Source organism: Chiloscyllium plagiosum, chromosome 29, assembly GCF_004010195.1.
Source record: "Chiloscyllium plagiosum isolate BGI_BamShark_2017 chromosome 29, ASM401019v2, whole genome shotgun sequence".
Lineage (NCBI taxonomy): Eukaryota > Metazoa > Chordata > Chondrichthyes > Orectolobiformes > Hemiscylliidae > Chiloscyllium > Chiloscyllium plagiosum.
Window position 1 is genome coordinate 3,700,380 of NC_057738.1, and position 20,910 is coordinate 3,721,289.

Sequence of the window (20,910 nt, forward strand, 5' to 3'; positions counted from 1 at the left end):
CAATGTAGTGAGCTAGGCCCAACCACCTTCACTTTCCCTCAAACAGCAGGTCAGAAGTGGGGATGTTTGCTGCTGATTATGCAACATTCAGCACCACTTGTGACTCCTCCGATACTGAAACAGTCCATATTTAAATACAACACTACTGGACAATGTCCACGCTTGGGCTGACAACTGGCAATTAACATCTCGCACCATTGCAAATGGCAGGCAATGCTCATCTTATAAGAAACAATCTAACCACAACCCCTTCATATTGAATGGTGTTACTATCACTGAATCCCCCACTATCAACACCCTGGGAGTTATCATTGACCAGAAACTCAACTGGACTTCCCACATAAACACACTGGCTGCAATAGCAGGTCAGAGGCTAAGAATATGGCGGTGAGTAACTTACCACCTGACTCCTGAAAGCCTGTCCACCATCTCCAAAGCATAAGTCAGGTATGTGACAGAATACTCCCCACTTGCCTGGATGAGTGCAGCCTCGACGGCACTCAAGAAATTTGACACCATCCTGGACAAAGCAGCCCACTTGATTGGCACTGCATCCACCAGCATTCACTCCCTCCATGGTCAACAGCAGCAGTGTGTGCTATCTACAAGATGCACTACAGAAATTCACCAAAGATCCTCATACAGCACCTTCCAAACCTACGACCACTTCCTTCTAGAAGGACAAGGGCAGCAGATACATGGGAACACCACCACCTTCAAGTTCCCCTCCAAATGACTCATTATCCTAACTTGGAAATATATTGCCGTTCCTTCACTGTCACTGGGTCAAAATCAGACAATTCCCTCACTAATGGCATTGTGGGTCAACCTTTAACAGTTGAATTACAGCTGTTCAAGAAGGTAGCTCATCACCACCTTCTGAAGGGCAACTAGGGACGGGCAATAAATGCTGGCCAGCCAGCGACACCCACATCCCACAAAAAATGAATTGAAAAACAAATTATTTGCAGAAATTGCTGAGTTTCTCCAACAATCTTTGTTTTTGTTTGTATGAGAAGGTCTAGGTGTATCAAGTAGTAAGTATAGTAGAGGAGGGTAGAGAAAAGAAATGTGAGAGCTAAAGAGTAATGGACAATTCCCAAAGCAAACTACATTGGCTATCTTCCAGTCTTCTGGTATCTCTCCTGTGGCCAGGAAATAATTGAAAATTATTGCAACACCCTTTTTTTCCAATTTCCTCCCTTGCCTCATGCAACAGCCTGGGATACATTTCATCTTCCCCCTGGGTACTCATCTACTTTTAAGCCTGCCAGATTACTCAGAACTTGGTGTCTGTAAATGCTAATTTCTTTAAGTATATCACAGTCATTCTCCCTGATTTCTATACTCATATCAACCCTCACAAGGGAATACCAATACAAAGTATTTATTTAGAACCCTACCTGTGTCCTCTGGCTTCATGCACAAATTACCACAATGGTTCTTTATGGGCACTACGCTTTCTTAGTTGAGAATGTGATGCTGGAAAAGCACAGCTAGTCAGACAGCAGCCAAGGAGCAGAGAATCCATGTTTTGGGCTACAGCTCTTCATCAGGAACGATAAAAGCCTCATTCCTGATGAAGGGCTTTAACTCGAAACGTCAATTCCCCTGCTCCTCAGATGCTGCCTGACTGGCTGTGCTTTTCCAGCACCACACTCTTGACTCTGATCTCCAGCATCTGCAGTCCTTATTTTCTTATACTCTTCCTTAGTTTTTTTTATCTTTAATGTACTTTTGAAATAACTTGGGATTTTCCTTTATTTTACCTCCCATTATGCTTTCATGCCCACTTTTTATTATTCTTATTTCCTTTTTAGGTTTCTGCCTTGCGCATTCTGTCTGCATAAGAGTGAGGGTTATGATTCACAAAGATTTATAGTGTAGACATTAATTACATTGCTTTAGTATTTTTGTGTTCTGCTAAAGTTACAGTATTTGTAATAAATTGTCAATTTTTGTTATAAACTTAGTGTCCAAGATCTGTTAGTCGTGCAGTCTAGTTGAAAACCATTGGACAGTTTGAAGGGTCAGTGAGTGTTTTAACTGCAAATCCAATGATTTGATTTGTTATCCGTACCATAACACTAAACATCAAAACAATGCTTACTGCCTCTAGTTTACATGGACTATTGTAAAGAATGGAGGGAAAAGGTTGTACCTCCTTCCATATTTGTGTTGTATGTTCAAACCTACACTCTATCCTGCTCTCTTATAACAATTACATGGTGCAATTAATTTGATCTATTAAAAAAGATTCACTATATAGTTTTTACTTTGTTTACACTATCATTCTCTTACAGATGGAAGAAGAGTTATATGGCCATTTGTTTAAAGGACCTAGGGCAAACAAGCCAGCAGGTCGAAAATGCCAAAGCTTTCATTAATTATCGACTATATGGACCAGGCAGCAGGAGAAGCAGTGGTAACTCTTATTTTTGTAGCTTGTTCCAGAATTTCAGTCTTTCATTCGCCTTTCATGCCTCTTAATAATGTTTCTGATGTTTTATGTTTTTAAACAACAGTCAATGAATACTTCTCCCTTGAAAACAAGAAAGCTGAAAAGAAAAAAGCTGCAATATTGTTTGTCAATAAATCCTAGGGTAAGAAATCTTAACATAATCCATAAATGGTAACTCTAAAGTGATAGTTGCATAAATGCAGAAATTAGGCAAGTGTGTAGCAAAAACAAATACTAATGGTTGATTTTAACTTTTATGTAGGTCGGAAGAGGCAGACAAGCACCTGTCAGAAAAGTAGAGACTGTGTGTTAGCGATTATTTCCTGCAACAAAATGTTCTGAATGCAATAAAGGGACAAGCAATATTGGATTTAATTCGTAACCTAATTGTACATGAACATTTATCAAATAGTGATCATAACATGATCAAGTTCACTGTAATGTTTGAAAGTGATCATCTTCTAGATTTTAAATCTAGGGAAGGCCAACTTTAATGAGATGAGAGCCTGTTTACGGTAAACTGGGAAAATCTGCTGCTTGAGTATTGTTGGAGCTGCACTTATCCAGACAAATATTCCACCTTATCCATGATGATACGCCTTGTAGACGCATGACAGGTTTTGGAAGTCACGATATGAGTTACTCTCCACAGAATTCCCAGCCTCTGCTCTGCCATTATAGTCAATGGTAATCCCAAGAATATTGATAGTGAGAAATTTAGTGATGCTACTGCCGTTTCATCTCATGGGGAGATAATTAGATTCTCTCTCATTATGTTGGTCATTTCCTTTTATGATGCAGATCTTATTTGTCAGTTAACTGCCCAACCCTCAATGTTGCCCAGTCTTGCTGCATGTGAATACAACCTGCTTTGTTATCTAAGGAATTACAAGTGGCACTGAACATCATTGCAATCATCAGCAAACATCCCCACTTCCTAGCTTGTGGTGGAAATATTGTAATTGAAAAAACAGCTGAAGATGGTTGGGTTTCAGGTACTACTCGGAGGAGTTCTTGCAGTGATATCCTGGTACCCCTGGGTGTACCAAAACTGAGGATCACTGAGTGGTTTGTTGCTTGATAGCACTGATGAGAACATTGTCTATTTCCTTGATTAAGAGAGTGGACTGAGGGGTTGGTTAATGGCTGGGCTGGATTGTCCTGCCTTTTGTGGACAGGGCATTCATGGACAATCTCCTACATGACTGAGTCGATAGGAACAGGAGTAGGCTATTCAGCCTGCACTGCCATTTGGTGCGATCCTGGCTGATTGAACTCTTCAATTCCTTTTCTCCATCCCGTCTCAAACATTTTAACCTGCATTCACCTTGTCAACCCATTAAATATTTTGTAAATTTCAACGAAATTATCTTCCATTCTTTGAAACTTGAGTGAAAACAGGCCCAGTCGCCCACCTTCTTTTCAAAGGACAGTCCTACCATCCCAGAAAATAGTCTGGTGAACCTTCATTGCACTACTTCAGGAAAGATGTTATTGCCATAGAAATAAGGAGACCCAAAGATGCCCACAGTACTCCAGCTCCTACACAATTGAAGCAAAGCATCAATGCTGCTGTACTTGAATCCCCTTGCAATAAAGGCTAACATTATCTTTCCTAATAGCTTGATGGATCTATATGTAAGATTTCAGTTTCTTATCTGCAAGAACACCTAGGTCCCTTTGAACATTCAACTGAAGTGTTATTCCTTCTCTGATTGCATGGCAAGGTATTGTCAGTGTGGTCTGGTCCTCCTCCCACTCCTGATACCAGCTCCCACAAGTTGACACCTCATTTTATATGTGGTGTTCCTGGCATGCCATCATGTATCCTTCATTGTACAAGGACTTCACAATAACGTTAGCATGGAGGATCTGATAGATTATAAAGTTTGTGGTTGAATATAAATCTGCTCCTGGTGGCCTAAGTATCTCATGACATCCAATTAAAGTAGCTAGATTTGTTTGAAATATGTCGCATTTAGGTAATGACAGTTCCACACAAAGTAATATCTTCTCAGAACGAAGACAGCTTTGTCCCTGCAAGGATAGAGCTGTTGTCACTTGCTAATGCTGTGTAAACAAATGCATCTCCTGTTGTGGACCCAGTCCAGCAACTTTGCCGTTAGAATCCAACCAGTTTGGACCGGTTACTCCACTACTGGTCAGTCTTGGGGATGGATGAAGTCCCCCATACACATTATGTTCTGTGCCTCTGCCATCCTCCCGTATTTCTACCAAATTGTGTTAAACATTGAGAAGAACAGTCATCAGCTGAGAGGGATTTGATGTGCTATGTTAAAAGCAAAGATAATTAATTGCTTCCTTCTCCTATTGCAGCACTCGATAGAAACAATTCCCTCTGCACATCTCAAGTTGTTTCCTAATGGTACCAATGTCACTGTAGGAGAGAGTAAATACAAATTACATGATGGCTTTACAAGTGTGACCATAAACCTGTCATTTTAATTTTCAGTCCCCACTCTGACCTCTCTGACAGTGTAGGAAACAAAGTACAGAGTGAGGCTGAAGATTCAGCACTTTATCTTTAAAAAGCTGTAAGTCATCTAATTAAGACTTAAAATTGATTTCAACAATTTCAGATAAATTCTAATCCCATTTTAGACAATTTTGGGGCAGTTCATTGTGCTATTTCTTTAGCATTTAATCTCTTCTGTGACCCATCATTTGTTACACCATGTCACCATCTTGTTTTTACATTGAATTATTGTTTTGGTCATTTAAACTTGTATTGCACGTTACCATGGACCTTATCTTCTGTTCTCTGGACACTTGGAAAGGTTTATATTTGCATGTGTAGCACGTTTGTGCAACTCTGCCAGTTTAAAAAAAAACAGGATTGCACCCAGTTGAAGTACAATAAATACAGTTTGAAATCTTGGCCTTAATTTTGTTCTGAAACAAAAAACTTGCATTTACCTTTCACATCATTGTCTCTTCCAAATGTTGCAACCTGTGGATACTAGAGATGTATGAAGGTTGTCGATAAATCAGATTAAAGGATCAGGTCTGGCACACATTCTAAATTGTACATATTTTGTCTAATTTATATTTTCCACAGTGGGAAATATGGATAAGATTAAGAAAGTGAGATGAAAGTTTATTAAAATTCTAAAAATCTCATGCTAATTTTAAGTGAATTAAATTTGTTACATTTTCAGCAGGGTAGAAGTTGCTTGTAAGTAGTTACCACCTCCATGTGTTCAGATCTGTGTCATTTCTTTCAGCTTTTGTTTTACTGCAGAGCTAGTGGCCAAGTATAGTTGCAGTCATTTCAGTACTAAGCCTGTTGAATGAGAACTGGAATTGTTTATTCTGTGAATGAAATATATAGATTGCAACTTCTGCATTTGTATATTTAACTGTATTGTGTAGATGTTGCTCTGTCATTTCCTAATATAACATCATTGTTTTCTTCATTTGTATGTCCCAAGGAGTTTTTAATATTGCTTTTTAATTGAAATAACTTTTTTTAGAAGCGTAATGAAAGCAAGTTTTGCAAGGATTTGGATTCAGATTCACCGTCTGGGAACGAGGGAATGGACCTATTGAGAAAATGGGAGGTCTCTTGGACTGGAAACACTCTGGACATCAATTAATTCAGCAGATTAATGCTAACCTTGAAACTATTTGTTTGCAATTTCTCCTGTAATATGATAGTTAAGTTTGTTAATTTGATGCTGTGTTGTCATTATACTGTACAGCAGGTGTCAAAACTGTCTTGTGTAATGAAACATTTCTAATATTGTATGTTTTCTCCATTACATTAAATATTTAATGTTAAAAATAAGAGCCAGTGTGAAGCATTTAAGTTAAGTTGTAGAAAATATTAGAAGCTTAAACATTTTAGCCCAAGTTTAAAAACTAGTGGTTTAATTTGCAATCACAAATTTCAAAGTGAAAGGCTTAAAGAGGCTCACTGTTCTTGGAAGAAAACCAGCAACACCCACCTCCTGCATTTTTAACAATTAGTCAGCTCATTTGTAGAATATAAGTAGCTCTGAATATTCTGAGTTTGCTTCCAAACTGAAGATCAATTTTAAAAAGTTAATTTCCTCTACTTATTACTCACAGTTGAATAGAATACCATGTAAGCCCAGCCCAACAGTTTTGGTAGTCTAGGAAAACAATGCTATTCCTCCCTTGCCTGGTAATTCTACCTTTATTTGCTTTGTTCATTTTGCATGCCAAGTAAAAATTATTTTTGAGTTCTTTCAATCTAGCAGAATTATAACATATAACCCTTTGCTTTTTACTTGCCTTACTTTCACAAGTGTTTGAGACAAAGTTTTGAAGTTGTTTCATGATAGTAGCCAGTCCGAGTCTCATGCAGCTTGGAAGAGCAACAGTATGTCTTTATTAATTTCAAACTTTAAAAAGCTACACTCCACTAGCAATGAAAATTCAGAAAGGTCTGCATTCAAAAAGAAAAAGATGGAAGACATCTTGGAAGTCATCATGAAATAGCATTGATCACTGCACAAATCTACAGCAAAATCCTTTGAATACCTAGGTTGAAATACTGCTGTCAACTCCAATATATTCAAAATACATTAGAACAATTTGGAGGCGAAGACCCAGTGCACATAAGTGAGGAAACTAAATATTGGATCAGGTTGCCTCAGGATCAAATAAACTATTACCACTGCAAAATTCAAAATTGTTCAATTTGTCCCATAATTCCACAAAACAGCCATTCCATTAATATTCCTGCTTGGTTACATTCAAATACTCAATTCTGCCTATTCTTTGCAATTTTGTATATTTTCCAAATGTTTAAGACTTTTCTCATAAGATCTAGGAGCGGAAGTAAGGCCATTCGGCCCACCGAGTCCACTCCGCTAAGACAGAATTGAAGATAGTCTTTCAGTCCTTTGAACCATTTTCATTGAGGTACCATCACTACAAAACAGCTTGCAGAAGCCAAATAGTATTTTGAGTCTTTGTAACCATCATCTATTTCTTCCCTGTTGGCAGGTCATGCAGATTTTTTTTTCCATTCATCTTCAGGGAAGTGAAATTCCTGAACTTGCTTGAGTCTCAAGTTCCACCAGAATGTGTCATACATAATCACATCTAGGTCATCTAAGTCTCCATACCGTAACTTAATCGCAGGTTCATTTCCCAACTTCTGCTCTCATCTCCTATTGGACACATTGGCATGTGTCAGCAGCTAAATACATTCTCACCGTCAAAGCAGTTTACAGCATCAAATTAACTGAGTTGACAAGTGTCAAATTGGAAACAAAGATATGGTGTTTTCAGAAACATTTTAAGTACTGTCCCTCAACTAAATGAGTTCTGAATAAGGGTTCATTGGAGCCACAAGGTTAACTGATTTCTCTTCACACATGCTGCCAGACCTGCTGAGCTTTTCCAGCATCCATAATTCTTTTGGTTTCTTTTATTTCGGTTGATACTATAATTCATGTATTCTTTATGTGAAACAGGTTTTTAAAATCTAATGTGAATGGGAGGTTTCTACTTTGACATTGCATTTGAAAAATGTAATAAATTGAAATACTGTATAGTACACTTAAATTAATTAGTATTGCACAAATTTAAATTAGATACCATTACATTTTTGTAAGAGTTATGGAGGTAGCATAGGCAACTTGGTTAAAGGATAAATTTTCAAATAGCAGACAAAGTGTCCACATTTGCTATTGTATGATTGTTTCACTCCCATCAACTGAGTTAAAACAGTCTAATGAAAATTCATAGTGGTATGAAGTCTAAAATGATAAATGGCTCTTTCGTTTAACTTAAGCTTTAGCACTGCATTAAAGAATCAAAAAGTGTGGTGCTGGAAAAGCACAGCCAGTCAGATGGCATCCGAGGAGCAGGAGAATAGACATTTCGAGCATAAGCAGGAATAGCATTGAAGATTAAGCTGTTCGGGAGTACGTCTTGAATCTAGAAATGTAGTTCTGTGCCAAACTAACATTATCATCTTTAAAACCAGTCATACTTTTACAAAGTACCCAAATCCACCACAGACAAAAAAAATTGAGATATGCAGAATGCATATAGGAAGAGAAAACAGGGACAAAGAAATACCACTATGTTCTGATATGGAACAAATGGTATAGGCCTCAGTCACTAGGGCCTATTCCCTTGGTACAATATCCAACTACCACAAAAATGCCACATGGAGGGAGGCAGGTTTGGTTTTCTTAATTAGCTGAATTGTCACAGGGAATGGCCAAGTATGTGGCAATGACCCCAAGAGAACACTTTAAACAGGGGAACTGAAACATTACACTCCTGCCTTTCATAGGTCAAATTACAGCAAGTACAGACTTGGGCAAAATCGTCCTCTCTACCAGTGATTATATTGGTACGGTGCTAAAACCAATTTTAGATATCCATTCCTACCTCATTATTAATGCATTAGTATTAAGGCGCGAATGATGATAGGAACTCCGATTCATTGCCAGCTTGCATCAACTGCATAGAACGTACAGATAGTTACTCTCTAGACAAGAGGTGCTGAAAGATTAAGCCACGTCACTTTCCCCACCCAACCTTAAGCATTTATATTTGTTCAATGTATTCCCTTCATAAACCTACAAATGAACATTTTGGGGACCACACAATTTTATATCCAGTAAAATATTTCTGTAATAATTTATTACTACACATTGTTTCGTTGCAAATTTTCCTGGTTAAAAAGTTACAATGATAATCACCACAATTTTTACAGCAGGGTGGTCAGGAATAAAGGTTCATGGAACCAGTCTTCAATACAATATCATGAATTAAAATATACATTTTAAATAAACTTGGCATTTTTCACAATCTCAGGATGTCCCAAAGCGTTATACAGCTAAATATTGTGAAGTTATTTTCCTTACAAGGCAAAGTCCACGAACTGCACTGATATATGACCAGAACATCTACTTTTAGTAAAGTTGGCTGGGCAGTAACTATTGGCCAACATTAAAGCTAAAATTCTTTACAGTTGCAAGAAAAGCTGTTGGAAATAATAGTTCTGATTGTCACCACAATGACAAAAGTAACTTCAATTGATTCTTTTTGGATAAAGGGGAAATAAAAAATACATTCTTCTAAAGAGGAATGATGTAGGGTCATAACATACAAATCAGCCTGGCCTGCAATACATAGCTGATTTTAACAAAAAGTGTTTAAAATACTTGAATACTGTATTAAAAGTATTTGTTTTGAAGAATATACATTACAATAACTAGTGATCTGTGATGATTGCTAAGTGAATTCAACACCTAGCCTCAAACTTTATCCTTCAGAAAGTTTTGCGATTTATTGTGTGCACAATTTTTAAAAGTTTTCATTTTCAGCATGTAGACAATGCTATTTAACAAGTAAATAAACAGTACCCATTTCAATAGATTTAAATCTTTAATAGCTGATTAATTATGATTCATACATTTGTTTATTGCAGTATAGTACTCACTCAAGCACTGCTTAAAAATGCAGAGTGTACAAAGTTTAAATTAAGACATTGCAGATTTTGACTTAAGTATTTGGTTTAATATAAATAATGTCATTACCACACAATGTGTTGACAAGTACTTAACACTGTTATTTTACAATGGTTAAAATGATGGGTGTAGAATGTATTTCTCTGCATTTAAACAATGTTTGGAGAGAGGGCAGGGGAAACATGGAGAGCATGTGCACACAGACAACCTGGTGAGATTTAAAAAAAAACACTGGGACCAACACGCTGCAATCGATCACAAGTGTTGAGACTGTCCATTCAACTCCTGAGTAATGAAGATTTACAATATGCTTGCGAGGGAAAAACAAATCACTCTCCCTCCATCCATCTATACTTAAAAGATCTACCAAATTACTCAAGCATTTAACTTTTTTGATGTACATCAGAGGGATGGAAAACATTTTTATCCATTTTGTATTAGACATGCTCACCATTGGGGATCCACTCACACAACAGCAATTTTAAATTTTGGTTTATCACAAAAGATACATTTTAATAAAGTACAAAAAACCTAGTTTTTTGGTTTTAATCTGTAACTAAATACTTTTATTCACACATTCTCACTTTAAATTTTGATTAAAGCACTTTTAATTTTTTTAGCCAATTAGTTTTTCTCCTCCAAATATTTAAGAATGAATGACACTGTCCCATATGATGGATAATTTATTTTAGCTGAAGTCTCAATCAGCCCAATTCAGATGAGAATCCTTTGACATGTTTGAGGAATTAATAAGGAAGCACAGTTATGTTCCACCAAAACAAATATACATACTACACTGTTACAACTCCTCCAGACATCGCTATAAAAAAATAATGCAAAACATGTCAATGAACTGTGCATATAAGTTAGAAAACAGCTGGACCATGCTGTAAACTAGGAAGCAGAAATAGAATGACATTTACAATCTGTCCCCAAAAAATCAATGGAAATTAAAAGTCAGTTTCCCTTGAGCAGACCTGGTTCTGAGAATGGTCACTATAATATTAAAGGTGGCTCTGGGATGAGCTGTACAAATGCATAGCTAGTGCAAATATTCTTCCACTGTGGCAAATGCACAAGAACCGATTCCCAATCGGGCCATCAGCTCCAAACACTTTGAAGCCTGCCCAATGGCGAGAGCAAGTGGGGGTTGCTTTGGCAGATTGTGAGACTCTGTAATAAGAAAGACAAAGTGAGTGTTGTTGTAACTTCAATCCACTGTTTCTGTACATTGAAATGACCAAATACCTGCAGATACACACTAATCTCTTATGCAAAATTAACATCTGCACATAACAGTTGAGGAAAACTAGTTATCCTTCTGATCATATTAAAAAAAACATATCTATAACATTTTGTTTTTATTTAAGAAATAGTGACACAGAATCCTTTTGCATGTTTCTCCAAATAGAAGTTTGCATGACATGACCTCAATTTGAGTTAGAAGCTCCATTTTCAACACCTATTCCAAAACTTGATGGCAAAGTGAAAGATTATGACCAGCAGGACTCAAGTCTTCCAGGGGCAAGTCTTCTGACTGCATGGCAACAATCCTTCCAACCAACTTGACAATTACACACAAACGTTTAAAGCAGCTTCACATTTCGACCATCTGCCAAATTAACATATTAATATTCCTCCTACAATTTTAAATTTCATTCAAATAATTAAATGTTTGGACAACACTACTGTAAATTAAAGAATGCAGTGTATGATACCAACAACCACATATTCATGAGAAAAGATTCAGGTCAATTTTAGAGGTTAGGACTTTTTTCTTTAAAAAAGATGGAACTTCAGCCACAGGATCACAGCTCCATGATTTTCAGGCTGTCAGAAGTCTTTTTCCCCCAAAATTGATTGCTGCTTTTAGATAACTTGGTAGGTACAAGACCTGACCCAGAGTAACTGCGGGATTACTCTTTTATAGATTTTATAATCTTTTATAGGTTTCTAAACATACCATTAACATCTAGATCTTGGAACAATATCAGAATAGATGCAAGTGTTGTTTTTGCATTCCTTCCACTCCAATAATCTCAGTTGACCATCTCACAATTTATTGCATACAGCCATCACATAATCCATCTCTATTCCTCACTCAATGTTCAGTGGACAAAATCTCTTAGTCAGGCTGATTTTGTGCCAACTTTTAATTCATTTATGGCAAATGTCACAGATGTTGTTCCAGATGGCCGGCGGCTTGAGAATTGCATGTTTACCTCTGTTACTGCAATGGGATGTTAGAGACCTGCAATAAGTAGTGTGAATTTTGCAGGTGCAGAAGGGTAGGGGTGGTCTATAGTACCGTAGAACCATTTTTTACATGAAATTTTACCTGGGAATACCAAGGTTACAAAAAAGTTCCTAACATCTTCCATTCCCTCCTTCATTTGACATTAATCTCCTCTGTATAATGGGGGATTATGCAAACTTGCAAGACGACAAAAGATGGAGGAAAGGCAGTTTAAGAGTATTTTGCTCAAATCCCTAACATTTAATTTGGAGGTGTAGTGGACAGCAAAGAGAAGGCTACCTCAGAGTACAATGGGATCTTGATCAGATGGGCAGAGGAATGGCAGATGGAATTTAATTTATAAAAATGTGAGGTGCTGTATTTTGGAAAGACAAATCAGGGCAGGACTTATATACTTAATGGTAAAGTCCTGGGGAGTGTTGCTGAACAAAGAGACCTTGGAGTGCAGGTTCATAGTTCCTTGAAAGTAGTGTACAGGTAGACAGGATAGTGAAAGTGCTTGGTATGCTTTCCTTTATTGGTCAGAGTATTGAGTACAGGAGTTGGGAGGTCATATTGTGGCTGTACAAGACATCGGTTAGACCACTGTTGGAATATATTGTTCAAGTCTGATCTCAAGAGTGTTATGAAACGTGAAAGGGTTTGGAAAAGATTTACATGGATGTTGTCAGGATTGGAGAATTTGAGCTACAGGGAGAGGCTGAATAGACTGAGGCTATTTTCCCTGAAGCATCAGAGGCTGAGGGATGATCTTACAGAGGTTTATTAAGTCGTGAGGGGCACGGATAGGGTAAATAGACAAGGTATTTTCCCTAGAGGGCATAGGTTTAGGGTGGAAGGCGAAGGATTTAAGCAGCACCTAAGGGGCAAGGGGAGGGTGGTGCATGTATTGACTGTGCTGCGAGAGGAAGCTGGTACAATTACAACATTTAAAAGGCACCCAGATGGGTATATGAATAGGAAGGGTTTAGAGGAAGATGGGCAAAGTGCTAGCAAATGGGACTAGATTAGTTTAGGATATCTGACTGGCATGGACGAGTTAGATTGAAGGGTCCATTTCCATGCTGTACATCTCTAGGACTCTATTTGCTGCCAAAATGTTCAAGACTTACAATCTGGAAGCGTAGGTGTGCATTTGCCAATGGTTTTATCATCAGGGCTGATTTTTTATTGAACCTAAATATGGATCATTGACTGAGTGTGGTCCCGGCGAGACACCAGGGCGGTGTCTCAGCCCATGCCACTCAGCGTGGCATGGCAGTATCTCAGCATATACGTGGGTCCTGCCCTGATATGTTCTGGAAGTACCAAGGGGAGATCGGGGAAACGGCAGTTTCAGCAGCAGCAATGATGGCATCATGACCCAATGTGGGAACAGCAAACAGAGAGGGAGGCTCCCCAATACCTGTGGTGGGGAGCAAGATATGGTGAGGACTGAAGACTGCTGAACTTGTAACTTTATTCCTTTATTTTTCTGGTTTAAATAAAGAAGGATTTTAATGTTAACTATTACCTTATTTCTTTATTTTTCTACTTATTCTACGAAGATAATGCTTAACATTTTAACTCTGTTTCTCCTCCTGCTTTGTTAGTTAGGTTTTTTGTATCTCGATATCTTTGTACCTCAGATGGCACCATGTGTGGCAACATTATACAATTTTGACTTGTACGTCTGTACTCGAGTACACGTGACAATACAAATCTGAAGAGTCAAGGACAAATATAAAATCGTACTAAATAATTTTAAGATAGGTTTGGGAGAAATCCAATACGCAGGGTGGAAAAATCTATTTAGAATAACGTGCTTGAGTAGTAATTGAACACAAACTGTTCTCAACGTTTCAATGTGAAGTAGTTAGGCAGATTTCTATTGGACAAATGATCCTTCAACCTCAATACTACACATGTGAAGGAAAAGAAAAATCAAAATTAGAAAGCTAGTGCTGATGCAGTGGTACACATGGAGATCATCTGGTTTCAACAACAAGTTGTCATTAGTGCAATTGGGGCAGATAGCCAAGAGCTTAATCAGAGGGGTAGCATTTTAAAAAGATGAAGGCTACAGAAGAATGGTATGGTCAACAGTGTAAAATGATGCACTCATGTTGAGAAGGATGAGAAGTGATATTTACCTTTAGTGCCATTACATTCATGACTTTGGTAAAAACAGTTTCAGTAGTGTAGTAGAAGCAGAAAAGTGAAGTTCTGCAGAAGATGGGAGCACACGTGGAAGGCAACAAATACAATCAAGGACTTTGTAAAAGGGAAGCATACTTAGTTTTCAAAGATAGTACGATCAAGAGATGGTTTCTTAAGAGAGGGGTAGTAATAGATTTAAAAAGGAGGGAGAATTGCCAAAGAGAGGTAATCAGGAGAAGTAGTTGGCTGGTCAGACATTTAGTGGAAATGGAGTTTAGAGGGAAAGAAAGTTTCACGAACAAGATGGGGTCAGAGCAAAATTAACAATAAAGAGAAAGGCACGAGTTCAAAACTAAAGCAGAGACTGTCTATGAGGAAGTTGGTTTGGTGGACTAGTGGAGGGGAGAGATGCAGCAGATTGTATGGGCTGGATTTTAGTGACAAAGAAATTCCTGAATTCCTTCCACCTGCTGTTAATAGAAACACTAGAAAGGACAGTGAAAATAATTTAAGATGGTGGTTTGACAGTGAAAGGATGCTTTGAATATCAGGATCATTCTGGAATTTATGGTTTTTGTGGATGAGAGCAGAACTAAATAGTGCTTTCGAGATCCAGCCAGATCTGTAAGTGAAGGCTAACCCAGATATTTATTATATCTTTAAAGCCGGTGTCCTTTAAGGGGTGATCACACCATGGAGGGTGAGGGACGGTGAAGAAGAGTAACAACTTTACGGAGGAGTACAATATTTAAAGTGGAAGTGTGGGCTCCATTCAACAAAAGCAAATTTGTTCAGCAAATCAAAAATTTATGGTATGATTTGCAACAATATTTGCATTCAATATTGTATCACAATATTGTTACATACTCAATTCTGCAGTTCCACATGATACCTGGTGCTTAAAAAGTGACAAAAGAAAACAGTTCAGGAAAATTATCCCAATAGATGATGAGAATTGCAAGTGCACATGAAGTGCTCGTGAATTAATGTTTACATGGAGGGAGAAATTTAGAGAAGGTAAGAGGGCAGTGAAAAGAGAAGCAAGAGTATTAAGAGTTGAGACAGAGGTTGAACTCACCCTGAGAGATTTGCCCAAAAAATACTTTACATGGTCTCATGGACCAAACCAAAAAATGTAGGATAGGGAGGGAAGTACATGGATTGGAGCCAATGTAGATAATTGAATGTTGCTGTGTTAGGTAGTAAGTTCCAGTTGAGCCTTATATCCAGTTGATATTTTATTCATTAACATTTGATGATTACAGTACTTTGGCAGAATTTTATCACATTCAATTAACCTCGAGATTATGTCCACTTTTAGTTTACTCAGTTACTGCCTGTAGGCAGTAAACAATTTCTCCCATTCAATTACACGTTACAAACAATAGAAAAAGTTAACACAAAATACTGTTTTAGATATGGTCACAGCAAACAACTAAAGTGACTTGCAAATATACGACTTGTACTCACCTAATATAGCACTATTCAACGCAGAGCACACCGGCTCTCTTTGCACAATATCAAGCTGATATCCTACTGGACTGTTCCATGGATCGGAATAAGCAAGCAGGCTAAATGCGTCCTAGAATGTGCAAAGATATCAAAAATGTAAACAACTCAAAAATATTTCAAATGGAAGGCATTTCAAAGAAAGTTGTCCAATTATATTGATTTACTATATTAAAAATTATAAATCTGAGAACAAAATCACACTTGAGCAATGCACAAGCAAAGGCAGCACAGTCTATGATGATCTGAAACCTAATGCTTACGTATTATTATAACTCAAAAGTTATGATTAAAGATGTATTTAATTCTGAATTCTTGGATCTGACACCATGAATATTGTGGTAGCCAAGTTGACAAATGCATGATTCAATTTGTTAAAGAAAAGGTATGTAAGGCACTGACTGGCACAGTCCTTACACACTGAGCCTTTCATTCCAAGCCCCAAACTGGAACTTCCATTCACAATAGACACTGAGTTTTCAGAAACTGTGGGATTAGTGAATTTGAATATTATAAAGGCAGGACAAAGTTTCAATCCTGCACAGCACAAAGATATTTTCCTCAGGACAACAGTATAAAAGCATTGTGCTTAGTTCCTTCAGATGTCTTCACAGTTGAAAGCAAGCCAGCAGGCTAAAGTGCAGAAATTCCGATTTGTTCCAGTTCCACCACAGAATTCAGCAGCACTTAAAAGGAGGGCTAGGACATTATAGAAACACGCAACTATACCAGAGGACCTGGGTCTTTCAAGTATTAAAATAAAAACAAAAGTAAATGAAAAATAGCCCAATTAGCAATGGTGAAACTAAATAATTTTAATTGAAATCTTTTGTCTTTTGTTGTTTCAGTATTGAAGAATAAAGTTGTGCTTAAATGCAGATACTGGGTAACTTCAGACTCAATTTACTTCCTGCTTTTAATGGTGTGCTCTGAAGGGTTGTAGGTTTAAATTATATGAAGCACACTGGCTATTGCATAGCTATGATTAAATATTACTCAAAAGTTTCTGACTAGTTCAGCTTACAACTCTTTGTAAGCCTGATCAAATTGGTAGGTCACAAAGGACTTCAGTTTCTGACTCCGTTTCTTTATCACAGTTGCAAACCTGAAGAGAAAACATTGTGCAGGATACAGTAAAACCATGCCATTTTACTAACAAAAAGTCTAAAAATACCCAGAGGAGCCAACGGTAGCCAAACAAGTGAAAGACCCTGCAATAACATTCAAATCCAAAGATGGCTTCACTGTTGCATTCTTTCAATTCACAGGTGGTCTTTCTCAAATAGTCTTAGCTTTGGATGCCTCTCATTTTCAGATAGCTAGGTAGCATTGTGTTGCCACAAGTCTCCTCTCTATATAGGGTCTATGGGCTTATGTGGTTAATAATGGTACTATATGAACCATTAGTGAGTCTTAAAAAGGCTTAGCAAGATCTAGCTTATTACATGATAGCAACAGGTACAAGTTATATCAGTAATAATGTCAAGCCAACTAATCTGATTGGATGGACTTAATGAAGTCTCCAACCCTGATACTTTTAGAACCATCACATTATACTTCATTAGCACAGCCAACTACTCCCCTCCACACCCCCCAACAGCAGCATTTTTTTTCTACAGTTAACATTTGTAAATGGGATCTCTTAATTCTTCCAGAACACACTCTTCAGATTTGGAAAATTGGTAAGTCTTTGACTGGAAGATAATTGACTCCAATTCTGATCTTGACTCTGGTTACTCTGACAGCCATTACTCCAGTGGAGTATCTTCTATCTATTGGCTGACATTAAAGTGGGTGTTGTTCCTTTTAAACTTGGTTGTTGAACTATTACTTTACTTGGAGGATCCTTGATTTTCCTTATAACTCGAGTAGTTGCCCCATATCATTATCTGGGTGACCATGAAGCGTACTAGTGTCCATCATGGACAACAGCTACTCTCTAGTAACAAGCCGTTTCGGTACCCTAGATTTAATGAACAAATTAATTTATTTTAGCTGCAGCCTGAATCAATTGACATTGGGTGCAGATCCATGGGGTCATATGCAGTTCAACTACACTTGGTACATGCAAAGCTTCATTCTCAATCTACTGATACATCAGTGTTGAAATTACAAATACTTTAGTTCAGTTATTGAATATGTTGTAAGTCATAATTTGCCCTCTTTGGATGAGCATTCTTTCTGTCACTGGTATAAATTCTTCTTTAGAAAACAAATATTCATCTTGAACTTGTACCTTATCATCTGACAACAGTGTGAAATCTGATGTATCAATTTATTCACCACAATATTTTGCTGCCTGAACAACTTCAGTTAAAGATTTAATGAGCAAATGACTGAGCCTTGGCTATACCCTTTACAATGTCCAAATGTTACCAGTATAGACTTTCCAAGACACACTCCTGAGAGGAAATTAGAATAATCAGTCTTTACTCATGCATTAGTAAGTTTTCTATGATTTAAAAAATGCTGCTGATGCATGAAGTTCTTGGCCAATCTGGCCATCCTTCAAAACAATCCCAGCTTTTGGTTCACATTCTTGGTTGCTCTTTTGTTCTCATCAAATTTGTTTGAGCATTTGCTGGCTACTGGGTTTTCAAAGCCACGTGAACCCATAAGAACACAGATAGAGGAGCAGAATGAGGCCATTCAGCCCATCGAGTTTGCTCCACCATTTGATCATGGCTGATATGTTCTCACCCTATGCTCCTGCCTTCTTCCTGTAACTCTTGATCCCCTTTCTAATCAAGAGTATTGATTATCTATCTATCTATCCCCAATGAGTGCCACAGATTCACCACCCTCTGGCTGAAGAAATCCTTCCTTATTTCCGTTCTAAAGTGTTGTTCCTTCACTGAGGTTTTGGCCCTCAGCTCCTAGTCTCTCCTACTAGTGGAATCATCTCCATGCCCACTCTATCTAGGCCTGTTATTACTCTGTACGTTTCAATGAGAACCCCCCCTCCCTCAATCCTTTTAAACTTCATTGCATACAGACCCAGAATCCTCAACCACTTCATGTGACAAGCCCTTCATCCCATGAATCATTCTTGGGAACCGCTTTTGGACCCCCTTCAAGACCAGTATGCCCTTCCTTGGATACGGGGCTCAAAACTGCTCACAAATTTTCAAGTGCAGTCTGACCAGAGCCTTTTACAGCCTCAACAGTACATCTCCGCTCTTATATTCTAGCCTTCTTGAAATGACATGTATGAGCATTCATTTCAAGGCAGCTAACCCTGCATTTATCTTCCTAATTGCCAAATGAACCTGCACATTAACTTTAAGAGAATCCTGAATTAGGACTCCCAAGTTCATTTGTGCTTCAGATTTCTGAAGCTTTTCCCAATTTAGAAAGTAATGTATGCCTCTATTCTTTGAAGTGCATAACCTCACACTGTATTCCATTGCCTATTGCTTTGCCATTCTCCAAGCCCATCAAGTCCTTGTGCAGTATCCCTGCTTTCTCAACACTACTTGTCCCTTCACCTATCTTTGTGTCATTTCTATTACGCTATCATAGGTAATCTAAATAGATTCCTTTCTCTTTTTGGGTTCTGCCATGTGTTCAGAAAGGTCAATGAAATCATCTACCAAATGTCTCATGAACAGCTGCACAATGATGGTGTATTCCTGGACCAGTCACTGCCTTGGAACTGGCTGAATTCCTTTTGCTGCCTCAGGTTATGTCGAGGTGATGATATGTGTGCATACTCAAAAGTGAAAGGTAATGATTGTGCATAAATTCTCAATGCTCTTACACGCTGTTTTGCATTGTTGCTTGTAATATAGATACTTTCCAATTAACCGGAACAGACATGTTATCACACACTTCTAGAGCAGGTGGGACTTGAACCCAGGCCTCCTGGGCTATAGGCAGAGTCACTGTCACGGCACCAGAACCCATTCCTTGTGGTATACTTTTAACATTGAGTATTATTCTACATGGACTACAGTTTCACATCTGTAGGCTGCAATTTCTATTTCTTTTAGCAATGGTACTCGATCTGCTAAGACAGTGTCACTCCCCTGTATCAAGGTTAAAATTAATAAGATGCCCATTGATAAAAAGGTTAGTTGAACTTCAGTCAGCTAAAATCAACAAATTCTCCCAGGAATGCATCAGACATCTTTTCTAACGGTAGCTGGTACAATATGGTTTTTTGCTGCTGTGAAACTATCATACTTCTGCACACCTTCTGCAAGTGGCCTGAAGTTTTACAGATCCAGATTTCTTCTGTCACAGCATTGCTTGCACCTGTGAAGCATTTGCTTATTGTCATAACACTGAGTGACTGTTAGTATCTGCTGTTTGTCTTACTGTTTGTATTGGCATGACACAGGAGACTTTAGTGAGTTTATACTTTATAGATGTATGTATTCTGTTGCTCTCCTGTGGTAAAATTGTTCTTCTCAGGACATGACTGCAATTCTTCTTTGTTTCTGTTTTTAGCACAATTTAAATACTTTCCTCCTAAATCAAATTTTCTTTGGACGGTAATAAATCTGATACTCGTCAATAATTTTGTCCATGAGAATTCTAATTTCACAGCTTTATTGTCAGTAATTTTCTCACTAATCTCGAGATATTATTAATGAAATGGTTTATGGATTGCTCAGGATGATGAATCCTTCTGTTAAACCTTGCTCTTCCAAAAATTTTGTTTGTTCTGAGATTAAAGTAACTGTTGAAAGCTTGAAGAAGTTATTCAAACATGGCCATGCCTTCTTTCATATTTTGGGTGGCCAGTAACATCCCTAGCTGTTGGTCCTATTGACTACAAGAGTGTATGTATTTGTTCAGCTCATGATTTAATATTTAACTTCGAAGCAATTTAGTATCTTAAGAATCGCTTCCTTCAAATAGTCCAATTTTGTGTTCTGTTTGACCTGTCTCTAACGTTAAATCTTTGTGGGGTCTCTACTCATCCTGACATGTCGCCTTAATGGAAATGCTCATTCTTCCAATAAAGCTGTTGTGAATTTTACAATATCGAGATGTTGCTTCATATCAGGCTTTAAAGCTTCCCTCCATCATACTCCATCATAAGGTTTTTTTTTGCG

The 20,910-nt window shown here is 37.8% G+C and overlaps 2 protein-coding genes across 5 annotated transcripts in view; one reads left to right on the top strand and one right to left on the bottom strand.

Moving 5' to 3' along the window:
• Window positions 1–6,269, top strand: part of nol7 (nucleolar protein 7) — a 32,493-nt gene extending 26,224 nt beyond the window's left edge. For 2 of the 3 annotated variants that reach the window (XM_043719045.1, XM_043719043.1), the window contains exons 6-8: window positions 2,304–2,425; window positions 2,526–2,603; window positions 5,956–6,269. In XM_043719045.1, the coding sequence (XP_043574980.1) occupies window positions 2,304–2,425; window positions 2,526–2,602 (199 nt within the window). In that variant the 3' untranslated portion in view covers window position 2,603; window positions 5,956–6,269. Of the gene's footprint in view, window positions 1–2,303; window positions 2,426–2,525; window positions 2,604–2,723; window positions 5,424–5,955 lie in introns of those variants that run through there. The other variant, XM_043719044.1, reaches the window with a different exon arrangement.
• Window positions 6,270–9,844: 3,575 nt separating this feature from the next.
• The window catches only part of ranbp9 (RAN binding protein 9), a 98,490-nt gene continuing 87,424 nt past the window's right edge, over window positions 9,845–20,910 (bottom strand). For both annotated transcript variants that reach the window (XM_043719041.1, XM_043719042.1), the window contains exons 13-14: window positions 15,809–15,920; window positions 9,845–11,115 (exon numbers count right to left, since the gene is read on the bottom strand). In XM_043719041.1, coding sequence (XP_043574976.1) covers window positions 10,985–11,115; window positions 15,809–15,920 — 243 coding nt within the window. In that variant the 3' untranslated portion in view covers window positions 9,845–10,984. The remainder of the gene's footprint in view (window positions 11,116–15,808; window positions 15,921–20,910) is intronic.